At 42.7% G+C, this 14555-nt stretch overlaps 1 protein-coding gene across 2 annotated transcripts in view; it reads left to right on the forward strand.

Annotated features, from left to right (window-relative positions):
* CLIC5 (chloride intracellular channel 5) overlaps positions 1-14241 on the forward strand; it is a 173701-nt gene extending 159460 nt beyond the window's left edge. For both annotated transcript variants that reach the window (XM_066359285.1, XM_066359286.1), the window contains exon 6: positions 9056-14241. In XM_066359285.1, the coding sequence (XP_066215382.1) occupies positions 9056-9223 (168 nt within the window). In that variant the 3' untranslated portion in view covers positions 9224-14241. The remainder of the gene's footprint in view (positions 1-9055) is intronic.
* The last annotated feature ends 314 nt before the right edge of the window (positions 14242-14555 follow it).

Consider the following 14555-nt stretch of genomic DNA (forward strand, 5'->3'; position numbering starts at 1 on the left):
GGATCCCTTCTGGGTCTCATCACCTCAAGTCAAGCCAACAGCCGAGGAAACAACCAGTTTTGTGGCTAAGTCGGCTGTGCAGATTCAGGCAGGGAGGACACAAGGGACCTTTGGTAGCCTCCTCTGGGACTTCTGCCTGGCACTGTGATCGATCCAGCTCCTGCAGCAAACAGGAAGGCAGATAGAAACACAAATATATTTTCGTAAATTGCATATCTTCTGTTTTCTATCCTTTGAAAGCTTGCAGCTAACTTCCAGCTTGGGGAGACTTGAGGCTGCTCTACCCATCAGTTTGTAATCCACCAATCCTACATGGATTTGCTCGTCCGCCAAGACAGCCTCTTCCAAAGGCCTGTGGGCAAACCCAAGGGGCCCTCACCTCGCAGGGAACAGAGAGACCGAGCAGAACTGGTGGTGGGTGCTGGCCCCGCATTTCCTCTTGGTGGGGGTCCTGCTGAAGAGCTCAATTCCATTCCTCTGCCTGTCAGCCACACCTAAGCTGGACAGAACACGGCAGGGGCACCTTCTTTGGTGACTGCACAAAACTGGTCATTTTAACTGGGAGAATTTCATATCAAAAACAGTAGTAAATACTGGAGAATTAGGAACACAAAATGTACAACGAAGTCCCACCTTTAGGAGTCAGCTACTGCCCCGAGGGCAGGGGGCTGGCAAACGGAAGAGGTTAGAATTATTAAAACTCAGGAACTTAGGTGAGGCCTTGGCCCTCTAAGGTGGGGCGCTGCTCATCTGATGCTGGGGGCCAGGTTCAGACGATGGCCCGTGGGACTGGGACCCAACCTCCGCAGTGGAGTTACCGTTGCGTGCTGGCCTTTCTGAGCTGGTGGAATGACACTGCTTCTGTGAGTGTAGAGAGAACAGCAGGCTAGATGCAGCGGCTGTCACAGGAGCAAACAGGAAGGGGCAGGCTCCCTCCCTCCCCCACCCTGGCAGGCTTTTCTCTCGCGCGCCCCCCAGTGGTAGAGCGGAGGTGTGATTTGCAGGTACCAGAGTAGGTTTGGAGATAAGCAACAATGGCACTGGAGAGGTTCTGAGTAGTGTCATTCCTTTATCATTTGCATAGGCTGAGAGGCAATGTGGAGGGAACTGTGGATTAGAAAGCAGGGACTACAATAAATATTACTGATTATTCCGTAATATTGGTTAAATTCGTGATTTTTTCCTGTGTCCTGGTCAGAGCACATAGGAAAAGGGACCATCTGCTTCTCTTCCCCTCCCTTCCCCCTCCCCCTTCTCTTTCTCTTACCCTCTCGCAGCCAGTGGCTTGGTTGGTCAAAGCATTGGCCCCAGACAGTGGTTGCTGGGTGGATCCTGGTGGAGGTGCATGTGGGAGTCTGTATCTCCCCTCTTCTCACTTAAAAAAATATTAAATACAACTGTGTATAGAACTCTTACTTATTTCATTTAACCTCTTTACTTTTCTCATCTGCAGAATGGGAGTACAGTACACTCTGCCTTGTAGAGTTAGTTAGAGATTTCAGTAGCTTGCAGAGTGCTCAAAGCAGTGCCTGTGATAGAGCACATAGGAAATAAATGTTTGCTAGTGTGGTTACTCTTGTCAAGAGCATTATTTTTTTAATCTTATTTTTATTAATTTTAATGCAGTGACATTGATAAATCAGGGTACATATGTTCCGAGAAAACATCTCCAGATTATTTTGACCTTTGATTATGCTGCATATCCCTTACTCAAAGTCAAATCGTCCTCCGTCACCTTCTATCTGGTTTTCTTTGTGCCCCTATCCTCCCCCCACTCCCTCCCTCTCCTTCCTCGCCCCCTCCCCACCCCTCCACCCCACGCCCTGTTACCATCACATTCTTGTCCATGTCTCTAAGTCTCATTTTTATGTCCCATCTATGCATTGGTTCATATAGTTCTTAGTTTTTTTCTAATTTACTTATTTCACTCCGTATAATGTTATCAAGGTCCATCCATGTTATTGTAAATGATCCAATGTCATCATTTCTTATGGCTGAGTAGTATTCCATAGTATATATGTACCAAAGCTTTTTAATCCACTCGTCCTCTGACGGACACTTGGGCTGTTTCCAGATCTTCGCTATTGTGAACAATGCTGCTATAAACATGAGGGTGCATTTCTCCTTCTGGAAACCTTCTATGGTGTCCTTGGGGTATATTCCTAAAAGTGGGATAGCTGGGTCAAAAGGCAGTTCGATTTTCAATTTTTTGAGGAATCTCCATACTGTTTTCCACAGTGGCTGCACCAGTCTGCATTCCCACCAGCTGTGCAGGAGGGTTCCCTTTTCTCCACATTCTCGCCAGCACTTATTCTGTGTTGTTTTATTGATGAGCGCCATTCTAACCGGTGTGAGGTGATATCTCATTGTGGTTTTAATTTGCATTTCTCTAATGATTAATGATGTTGAGCATTTTTTCATATGCCTATTGGCCATCTGTATGCCCTCTTTGGAGAAGTGTCTATTCATTTCTTTTGCCCATTTTTGATTGGATTGTTTGTCTTTCTGGTGTTGAGATTTACAAGTTCTTTATAAATTTTGGTTATTAACCCCTTATCAGACATACTGTCAAATATGTTCTCCCATTGTGTAGTTTGTCTTTTTATTCTGTTCTTATTGTCTTTGGCCATGCAAAAGCTTTTTAATTTGATATAGTCTCATTTGTTTATCCTGTCTTTTATTTCACTTGCCCGTGGAGATAAATCAGCAAATATATCGCTGTGATAGATGTCAGAGAGCTTACTGCCTATGTTTTCTTCTAAGATGCTTATGGTTTCATGGCTTACATTTAAGTCTTTTATCCATTTTGAGTTTATTTGTGTGAATGGTGTAAGTTGGTGGTCTAGTTTCATTTTTTTGCAGGTTGTTGTCCAATTTTCCCAACACCATTTGTTGAAGAGGCTGTCTTTACTCCATTGTATTTCCTTACCTCCTTTGTCAAATATCAGTTATCCATAGAGCTGTGGGTTTATTTCTGGGTTCTCTGTTCTGTTCCATTGATCTATATGCCTGTTCTTATGCCAGTACCAGGCTGTTTTGAGTACAATGGCCTTGTAGTATAGCTTGATATAAGGAAGTGTGATACCTCCCCCTTTATTCTTCTTTTTTAAGATTGCTGAGGCTATTCGTGTTCTCTTTTGGTTCCATATAAATTTTTGGAATATGTGATCTATATCTTTAAAGTATGTCACTGGTATTTTAATTGGTATTGCATTGAATTTATAAATTACTTTGGGTAATATAGACATTTTAATGATGTTTATTCTTCCTAACCATGAGCATGGTATATGCTTCCACTTGTTTGTATCTTCCTTGATTTCTTTTATCAGTGTTTTATAATTTTCCGAGTACAAGTCTTTAGTCTCCTTGGTTAAATGTACTCCTAGGTACTTTATTTTTTTGGTTGCAATAGTGAAGGGGATTGTTTCCTTAATTTCTCTTTCTGATTGTTCATTGTTGGTGTATAAAAATGCCTCTGATTTCTGAGTATTAATTTTATATCCTGCCACCTTGCTGAATTCATTTATCAGGTCCAGTAGTTTTTTGACTGAGACTTTAGGATTTTCTAAATACAATATCATATCATCTGCAAATAATGATAGCTTTACTTCTTCTTTTCCAACTTGAATACCTTTTATTTCTTCTTCTTGTCTGATTGCTGTGGCTAGGACTTCCAGGACTATGTTGAATAAGAGCGGTGAAAGGGGGCACCCCTGCCTTGTTCCTGATCTTAAGGGGATTGCTTTTAATTTTTGCCCATTGAGTATGATGTTGGCTGTGGGTTTGTCATAGATGGCTTTTATCATGTTGAGGTATGTTCCCTGTATTCCCACTTTGCTGAGAGTTTTGATCATGAATGGGTGCTGGATTTTATCAAATGCTTTTTCTGCATCTATTGAAATTATCATGTGGTTTTTCTCCTTCCTTTTATTTACGTGATGAATAACATTGATAGATTTGCAAATATTGTACCAGCCTTGCCTCCCCAGAATAAATCCCACTTGATCATGGTGTATGATATTTTCTATATATTGTTGGATCCGGTTTGCTAATATTTTGTTGAGGATTTTAGCATCTATATTCATCAGGGATATTGGCCTATAATTTTCTTTCTTTGTGTTGTCTTTGCCTGGTTTTGGAATCAGAATTATGCTCGCCTCATAAAAGGAGCTTGGAAGTCTTCATTCCTCTTGAATTTTTGAAATAGCTTGAGAAGGATAGGAGTTAGTTCTTCTTTGAATAGTTGGTAGAATTCACTTGTGAAGCCATCTGGCCCAGGACTTTTCTTTGTTGGGAGTTTTTTGATAACTGTTTTGATCTCATTTGGTGTAATCGATCTGTTTAGGTTTTCTGATTCTTCCAGGCTGATTTTTGGAAGACTGTATGTTTCAAGGAATTTGTCCATTTCATCTAGGTTGTCTAGTTTTTTGGCATACAGTTCTTCATAGTATTTTCTTACAATCCTTTGTATTTCTGTTGTGTCAGTTATTTCTCCCCTCTCATTTCTAATTTTATTTATTTGAGTCCTCTCTCTTTTTTTCTTGGTGAGTCTAGTTAAAGGTTCATCAATCTTGTTTACCTTTTCAAAAAACCAGCTCCTAGTTTCATTGATCCTCTGTATTGTTTCTTTAGTCTCTATGTCATTTATTTTTGCTCTGATTTTTATTATTTCCTTCCTTCTACTACATTTAGGCTTTACTTGCTGTTATTTTTCTAGTTCTTTTAGATGCAGGGTTAAGTTGTTTATTTGAGCTTTTTCTAGCTTCTTAAAGTGTGCCTGTAGTGCTATGAACTTCCTTCTCAGTACTTCTTTTGCTGTGTTCCATAAATTTTGAGTTGTTGTATGCTCATTGTCATTCGTTTCTAGGAATTTTTTTATTTCTTCTTTGATCTCATTCTCAATCCATTTGTTATTTAACAACCTGCTATTTAGTTTCCATGTGTTTGAAATTTTTTGAGCTTTTCTGTTGTGGTTGATTACTAGTTTCATGCCATTGTGATCAGAGAAAGTGTTTGATACGATTTCAATCCTCTTAAATTTGTTGAGACCACTTTTGTGCCCTAACATGTGGTCTATCCTAGAGAATGTACCATGAGCACTTGAAAAGAATGTATATTCTGCTGTTTTAGGGTGAAAGGTTCTGTAGATATCTATTAAATCGAGTTGATCTAGTGTGTCCTTTAAGTCTGCTGTTTCTTTGTTAATTTTCTTTCTTGAGGATCTATCTGGTAATGTTAGTAGGGTATTAAAATCCCCTACTATTATAGTGTTGCTGTTGATCTCGCTCTTTATATCCATCAAAGTCTGCTTTATATGTTTAGGTGCTCCTATATTAGGTGCGTAGATATTTATAATAGTTATATCTTCCTGTTGGATTGCTCCCTTTATCATTATGTAGTGGCCTTCTTTATCTCTTACTATGTTCTTTGTTTTAAAGTCCATTTTGTCTGATATAAGTATTGCTACCCCAGCTTTTTTTTCATTTCCATTTGCATGAAATGTTTTTTTCCATCCTTTTACCTTCAACCTATGTGCATCTTTTGTTTTAAGGTGTGTCTCTTGTAGACAGCATATGTACGGGTCCTGTTTTCTTACCCATGCAGCTACCCTATGTCTTTTGATTGGATCATTTAATCCATTTACATTTAGGGTTATTATTGACACGTAATTGTTTATTGCCATTTTATTCTTTTTTTTTTTTTCTTTTTTTTAAATTTTATTTTTTACAGAGACAGAGAGTGAGTCAGAGAGAGGGATAGACAGGGACAGACAGACAGGAACGGACAGAGATGAGAAGCATCAATCATTAGTTTTTCATTGCGCGTTGCAACATCTTAGTTGTACATTGATTGCTTTCTCATATGTGCATTGACTGTGGGCCTTCAGCAGACCGAGTAACCCCTTGCTGGAGCCAGCGACCTTGGGTTCAAGCTGGTGGGCTTTTGCTCAAACCAGATGAGCCCGTGCTCAAGCTGGCGACCTCGGGGTCTTGAACCTGGGTCTTCGGCATCCCAGTCCGAAGCTCTATCCACTGCGCCACCGCCTGGTCAAGCTGCCATTTTATTCTTTAAAGCTGTATTTCTCTTTTGCTATATTCTTTTCCCACTTTGGTCTGTTTACACCATGCCCCTTAACATTTCCTGCAGCATTGGTTTGGTTGTAATGAATTCCTTGAGTTTTTTTTGTCTGGGAAACTTTTTATTTCTCCTTCAATTTTAAATGATAGCCTTGCTGGATAAAGTAGTCTTGGTTGTAGGTTCTTGTTCTGCATTACTTTGAATATTTCTTGCCATTCCCTTCTGCCTCAAGTGTTTCTGTTGAGAAGTCGGATGTCATCCTTATGGGGGCTCTTTGTAGGTGATAACTTTTTTTCTCTTGCAGCTTTTAATATTTTCTCTTTATTGCTTAGCTTTGGTATTTTAATTATGATGTGTCTTGGTGTAGGTTTCTTTGGGTTTCTCTTTAATGGAGTCCTCTGTGCTTCTTGGACTGTGAGAGTTTCTCTTGCATTAATTTAGGGAAGTTTTCAGCTATGATATGATTGAACAAAGTCTCTATCCCTTGTTCTTTTTCTTCTTCTTCAGGAACCCCTATGATGCGGATGTTATTTCTCTTCATGTTGTCACAGAGCTCTCTAAGAGTTTCCTCTGACTTTTTGAGTCTCTTTTCTCTTTTCCTCTCTGCTTTCATGCCTTCGTTCCAGTTGTCCTCCAACTCACTGATTTGATCCTCAGCTGTATCCATCCTGTTTTTAATTCCTTCCATTGTGGTCTTCATTTCTGATATTGTATTTGTCATCTCCGACTGATTCTTTTTTAATATTTCAATATCCTTTTTTATACTTGCTATTTATTTAGGTGTTCATGATGACCATCCATTGTTGTTCTAAGTTCCCTAAGCATCCTTACAATCATTATTTTAAACTCTGCATCCAGAAGTTTGATTATTTCCATATCACTCAGTTCATCTCCTGAAGGGCTCTCTTGTGGTTTCATTTGGATTGCACTTCTTTGTTTTCTCATTATGCCTGGGTATCTGGGTGTTTTCTTTGTAGAGCTGGTTGAGTCTAGGCTTGGTGTTGTCTGTCTCTCAAGAGCATTATTGAGATAATCAAGGGGGCACAGAAATGAAGAAGCTATGGTTCCTGTCCTTATGCTGCTCACACCTAGGGAACCGAAAGAGACACCAAAACAGTACCTGTTATTCAGAATAGAACAGCCCTTGGGGTTGCGATAGAAGGGGAATGGAGAGGGAAAGGCATCCCCCTTGGAAATGAGACCATCTCTATGAGACTGAGCTGTTCACGCAAGAGGTCATCATTGTCCTTCACTGGGCACAGCTTTCCAGGGGACCCTGCATATTGCTGGCACCAGAATAAAGAGGAAAGCCTATAGTGCCTGATCTGGGGTCTCTCGGAGTGGGAGGATCCTGGGGCCAGTGATGTGGGGCTCTCTCTGAGATGAAAGCAAGGGAAGGAGTCAGAAGTCAGGAAAGAGACTACCCTTTGCTGTTCCCGCCCTGAGGGGCTGGAGGAAGCACCAGCTGGTGTGCAGGCCCCTGTGCACAATAATAATAAAGCATTCAGAATTTTCAGACATCAACAACAGAGTGTTAGACCATAAGCAGGACTCTCTGAGTGTGAGGCCCATGGTGACCACACAGGTCACACATCTCTGAAGCCTCCCTGGCTAGTAGGACCTTATAAAGGAGACCATCCTGCTCTTATCTATGAAGGAATGTATGCAAATAGGCAAAAGGTGGGCCTGAATGAATTACAACAATAGGGAATGTTTCTGAGCACTGAGTCAGAGTCAGCCACCCCTGTAAACATTTCTGTGTGTTAACTAATTTAGTACTCCCAGGTTGACTCCATTATTATCTCCATTTTAGAGATAAAGAAATTGGGGCTCAGGGCCTGGCTGGGTAGCTCAGTTGGATAGAGTATTGTCCTGATAAAGCAAGGTTGAGGGTTCGATCCCCAGTCAAGGCACATACAAGAAATACAGAATCAACCAATGGATGGATTCATAAATAAGGGGAACAAAAATCAACTTCTCTCTCTCTCTCTCTCTCTTCCTCTCTCTCTAAAATCAATCAATCAATAATTTTTTTAAAAAAAAAATTGGTGCTCAGAGAGGTTAAGTAACTCATCCAGGATCACACAGCTGTTACATAGTAGAATCAGAATTTCAGATCCAGAGCCCATGCTTTTAACCACTATGATACTCTTTCTCGCAACACAAACAGCACTTCCTCAGAATGCCTAGGTGCCCAGCAATCAATGTGGTTCTGACTTGATACCCTGAACCTAGATATACATTCCAACATCTAACTTACTTTTTATGTTTTTATTCCCTTCTGTAAATAAGGATGCTTATGTAAAAAAAAAAAAAAAAAAAAAGGTAAAATAGAAAAAAATTTGACTAATTTTATATCAATTAGACATAACCACTGGTAATACATTGGTACACATATGTCTAGTCATCACATGTATTTTCCACATGAGGAAAACTGCACTTCAAACTTGAGGCGCTCTCTTGAAGAGTTTTCCAGATCAGTGGAGTTCCCTCTGTGGCATCATTGATAATGGTGCTCCAGGATACCATTGCATTTGTGTATGTAATGTATTTATCCATTCATATATTATGTGACATTTGTGTTGTGTGTGTATATATATATATATATATATATATATATATATTTTTTTTTTTTTCCCTTCTAAAGAGTCCTGTGATCACATATGTGTTGCTAAATGTTTGTGTACATCCACAATTACTTCCTAAGGAAAAATCCTTAGAAGCAGAATCACTAGGTCAAAGGGCAAATTATATTAATTTAAGGAATATATAATTAAATCATTTAAAAAAACCCAAAATGAATCGAAATAAAATAAGAAGGCCGCACTACCCCCTCGCATCATGAACAGTTTGCCGCCGGCCGGTTGTGACGCACAGAGGGGTCTCGCTGCGTGCACACGCTGGGTTGCGCACTGACACCTCTCAGTGATTTGTTTCCTGCGCTCACGTCATCTCTGTCCTGCCATCTCTGTTGCAGATTGTGGCCAAGAAATACCGCAACTACGATTTCCCGGCTGAGATGACAGGCCTGTGGCGGTACCTCAAGAACGCCTACGCCCGGGATGAGTTCACCAACACCTGCGCGGCTGACTCGGAGATCGAGCTGGCCTACGCAGATGTCGCCAAGCGCCTCAGCCGCTCCTGAGCACGGCCACCTCGCCCCATCACTGCTGCAGAAGAACTCCCTTCTCCCAAAGGACTCCAGCTTCATACACTCCTCTTCCACGTTGCCTCTGGAAGCATCTTTTTTGCTCAGGCACACACCTCGCTGGCATCCCCACAACTCCAGCCTGCTGTCTTTGGTGAAGGTCAGCGCCAACCCCATCTGATCACCCAGGAATCTGCAAGCGGAAATGCTAGAAAGAGTCAAGCTCTCAGCCTTTGGGCCTGGGTTGGGTTCAGTGTATTTGGGGTCAGTGCTGGAGAACCCCCCCTCCCCCTGTGGGACTGTCACTGGCCCCTTCTGCCAATATCAAAATATCTCCGCAGATGCATTAGAAACATGCAACTCCGTGCCCTCTTCCACCCTCCTCTGTGTCAGTAACTCCAAGGCCAAGGACAAGCCCCTGCTCTTGGGGGAGACAGAGAGAGTGAATGGAGAGGGACGGAGCAGGCTGCGGATTTCCGCATCCGGCGGATGCACCGTGAGTCACTCCCTCCTTTCTGATACTCCTGTCACACTGGGCACTGAAGGCCAGATTGGAAAACCTCTTCAGACACAGTCTCAGCTGGCTGCGGTGCTGTAAATGTCACGGTGCTGTTGCGCACCTGGGTGACACGAGCGGCCTCCCTGTTTCTGCTGTCTGGGGCTTGCCAGGGAGGGGGATGGGGGGACTGGGACGCGGAGGGGCGGGGAGCAGTGTTGATGCCAAAAGGCCCTCGGGGGTCTATCAGCCATGTGGTTTGCTTGCTTAGGGGTAGTTGCTTTGTTCCTGATCGTATGCCTGGGTTTGACTATGTTTATGAGTGAATTTCAGTCTGTGAGGAAGTGGAGGACTGTGGGAGGTGGAGGGATGTGTGAAGAGAAAAATGTCTTTTAATGATGCTCAGTGCTCCCTGGGAATTTCCAAGACAGGTTTTCTCTCTCATGGTCTAAGTAAGTCTTGAACTGGTGATGATATATAACTACTGATTTTATAGCAAAAACCCAAGTATTGGCCAAAAATGACTTTGCAGGCTCTTCAGGTTGTCCCTAGACGTGGCTCTGCTGTCTGGGGGGTCTCAGACAGCTGTTCTGGAGGGAGTCAACTGCAGCCGCTCATGGGGACAGCCACATTAAGGGGGTGGCATGGTCCTGAAATTCGGAAGGAAGTCCTCGGGCCTTTCTAACCGGGAAACCAGGTGGTTTGATCCTGGAAAAAAAAAAAGTATTTGTTCCTCTGGGTCAATGTTCCTACCGTCTGACTCAACTACCAGATTAAAAAGAAGAAAACTTTCTTTTAGGATAACATTGCTCTCTAGTCATTCTTCTTGAGTTTCACCCCCTTAAACTCTTACCTGGCTTGAGCATGGGGACAAGTGCAGAGGAAACAGGGAGAAATGAGCTCATCGTCAGCTCCTCTCCCAGTGAGTGCCCTGCGAGGAAACCCACCCGCCACAGACCCTCACCTTCAACAAGCCTCCCTTCTGTGTCGCCTGTCAGTGGAGAGTGAGGCTCCCGAATGCCGGAAAGCCCCAGGACTTGGCTCATTGCTCAGGGAGGGCGGGACGGCATGGGTCCTTTCCATAGACACGTCAACAAATTCTAACCCAAGCAATCCCGGACCTACCTGCTTCCAGGGATCTCTGAAGAAAAAAGTGAGCCCTTGATCAGAGCAGAGGGAAGGAAGCAGGGGGTCTCTCTTAGCTCACTAAGGAAGAGGAAATTTCTCACTAGGCCATTTTATAACCCTGAGAGTTTTGAAAAGGCAGAATGCGTTCATTCATTTCCATCTCTAAAAGATCCTCTCCACAAGTCCCTGGAAACTTGTCCCTGGTGGTGTTTTAAAAAGGAGAACTGGTGAGGAAATGGTCTTTTTTTTTTTACCGTGAGGAAAAGCCCCCAGCTGGCCTCCAGAGGGATGAAAGCTTGAATGGTCCCAAAGGCCTTTTAATTCGTGTGAAATCCTGTTGTCCTGGGAAGTCCTTCCCTGACCCTCACAGCACGGGCACTCTGACCAAAGAGGCAGCTCCTTTCCCGAGCCCCACGATGGCGCTGTTCTTGGACCACATCCGTGTAGCCCCGCCAGGACACCGGGGAAGCATGAGGATGCCAGGTGGAGCAGCGCCCCGAGGGGGTGGGGGTGGGGGTGGGGGTGGGCAGACACTGACAGCCCTGATTGAGATCCAGAATTCCAGCAGCTGGCGAGTCTTTCAAAGCAGCCTTTAAAAACAAACAAGCCAGACCAAATCAATATTGTTGTTTCTAGATGTTCTTTCTGTAGTTGACTTAATTTTACATAAATAACTTTATTGATAGGCACTGAGGGGGGGCAGTTATATGATTAATGACCATTTAAAAAAGAAAGGAGGAGTCAGAGATGGAAGGATACTTAATTCAGGAGTATCTTTTTATTTCAACAGTAGATTATCATATATATAATGCAACTATTGACTTAGAGATTTAAGGTCTCGTGACCAGATTTATCAGAGTATTTAAAAATAATAATAATATGATACTACCTTATGATTATTTTTTTCAAAAGAGATTTTTTTTCAGCTCCTTCAGCCTCCTGCGGCTTTGGCCATAAGCTTGTCCTATACGCAGCGAATCATCTCCCCAGCAACAGTGTGATGGGTTCTTACGTGTCCCCAGACCAGCTCAGGGAGTATTGAAGGTTTGCAGTTTGACCCCACACTGCAGAGTTTTAAGATAGGAGGTGACCTTTCATTCCTCAGAAAGCATTTCAGTGGCCCAGAAAGGGGATTAATTTGGGTTGAGATCCCATTTTTTTAAATGTATTTATCTCCTGTGACTTTCATGTCACTATTTGTGTGGAGGGTGGGGTGAGGGGGCTAGCATAGTGAGAGGCAGAGGCAGGAACCAGAGTCAAACTCCGAGTGACTGAGTTGAATCTACCTATCTACTCAGCACTGCCTATCTCTCAGGTTGGCCCAGAGGGAAGATACAGGATAAGATTTTAATAACTATAAAAGATGAGTGGGAGAAATAAAATCTTGATTGATCCAGAGCATAGCTCCTTCTGTTGTTTGAAAACTTCACATCTTGACAAAGGAAGTCCAAACAATGTATGACAATTCAGGGTCACAGGCATGAGTATGAAGATCTTGGTTTAAATAAGGGGTATAGCTACTTGTCATGAAGCTAATGAGTTGAAAATTGAAGACCACGTGATCAGTTTCTTCGGCCACAGGATCTCAACCTAGTTTTTTCTTTTCTTTTTTTTTTTTTTTTTTTTGTATTTTTCTGAAGTTGGAAACGGGGAGGCAGTCAGACTCCCGCATGCGCCTGACCAGGATCCACCCGGCATGCCCACCAGGGGGCCATGCTCTGCCCATCTGGGGCATTGCTCTGTTACAACCAGAGCCATTCCAGCGCCTGAGGCAGAGGCCATAGAGACATCCTCAGCGCCCGGGCCAACTTTGCTCCAATGGAGCCTTGGCTGTGGGAAGGGAAGACAGAGACAGAGAGGAAGGAGAGGGGGAGGGGTGGAGAAGCAGATGGGCACTTCTCCTGTGTGCCCTGGCCAGGAATCGAACCCGGGACTCCTGCACGCCAGGCTGATGCTCAACCACTGAGCCAACCGGCCAGGGCTTCAACCTAGTTTGAGCTTCCCAGGAAATAGTGCTGTCCTCAGAGTTCACTTCTGCAGGTAGGGCCAGTGAGGATCCTGAATTTTTATTAGAGAAACGTGTGTGTGCGTGCGCACGCACGCACGCACGCGCACACACACACACACACACATTCTAGCATCTGTCAAAAGCAACAGCAGCTCTTCACCACACCGGTGCCCACTGGTCACATTGCCGAAACACATTACAAAGCATCACAAAATGGATCACACCTGGAATAGACTCTGAAGATCTATGAGTCCCAGGAATCAGCAAGACCTGGAAACATAAAATTAAAAGGGAGACCGAGTCAGGTCTCTTTAGTAAGAGTTTTCCATCATGAGAAACCAGTGGGTGTCTGAGTCTATAAATTAAGTTGGCCCAGAGGCAGCAGATATGCAAGAAGTAGGTGCCTGTCTCAGCCCTATTCCCATCGGCCTGGAGCCATTTCAATAACAGAGTGAGTCAAGATGATGGTGTCTTCCTCCTTGCAAAAATGAAGTCTTAACATATTGTTAAAACTAAGTCCACGATTCCCAAGGGATCATTTCCTTACTTTTGTATATGACATTAAAAAGAACCTTAAGCATTAGAGAAAGAAATGTACATGTAAGGCATCCTGGTTCTGATGTCAGGACAACACTTGGGGGTCACATCACTGGCCTTGGGCCTTTTTTTGCGTACAAGGCCTTCTGTTCATTACTTTTCAGCATTCAAACCAAACAACACGTACCCACCTCATGAGCGCCTGTGTCTCTCCCTTTGTCAATATTCTTTAAGTTTACTGTCGGTTCATAATTAGGTATGATTCAAGTGTGCATAATTTTATTTACTATTACTTAAGGAATAGATCTAATCCTTCCCTCCCTAGCCAAACATAAAATAAAAGATGGCCTCATCAGAGGGTTTGGGTTAGCCTGTATTTCTGTAAAAGCAATCTGTCTTATGGCAAAACATAGTTTTAAGGATCCAGTTATCTAAGATATATTTTGTATAGCTAGAGAGTTTACGATATTGACTATGCATATATTTAAAATGTAAAATATCCAGCTGAGGTTTGAATTTGTCTTACTTTCCTGACCACCTGGCTGTCCCATTTTATAAGCTGGAGAGGTAACTAATTTAGCAAAAAGATGGCTAGCTTTGATGGAAGAACAAACATTTCATTTTATAGAGACGCTCCAAACAATAGTTACTTGATTTTCTCAAGACCTTGAATTGTGGTGATAAAATAACAGGATTCGCTTTCCAGCCCTAATGAATGTAAAATGCCTTTTAATGAAGATATTGCTGAGTGTTTTCCTCAACCAAACCAGTTATAAATGTGCTTCCCAGTCTTGATTGATATTCATTAATTCAAATAAAGTTGGTTTATTTTCAAATATTACAAAAGTGATCATCAGACTTCTCATTTGAGGTGGGGTTTCCTTGTGCTGTTTTAAATGACCAGTGTGAAATACTACTTTTTTTTTAAAAAATAAAGATTATTTCATTTTCCATTGTGAAAGGAAATACAAACTTCTGGTTCCAAAATAAATTTTTTTTTTTTTTTTTTGTATTTTTCTGAAGCTGGAAACGGGGAGGCAGTCAGACAGACTCCCGCATGCGCCGGACTGGGATCCACCCGGCACGCCCACCAGGGGGCGATGCTCTGCCCATCTGGGGCTTCGCTCTGTCGCGACCAGAGCCACTCTAGCGCCTGGGGC

This window comes from Saccopteryx leptura, chromosome 1 (genome assembly GCF_036850995.1).
Source record: "Saccopteryx leptura isolate mSacLep1 chromosome 1, mSacLep1_pri_phased_curated, whole genome shotgun sequence".
Lineage (NCBI taxonomy): Eukaryota > Metazoa > Chordata > Mammalia > Chiroptera > Emballonuridae > Saccopteryx > Saccopteryx leptura.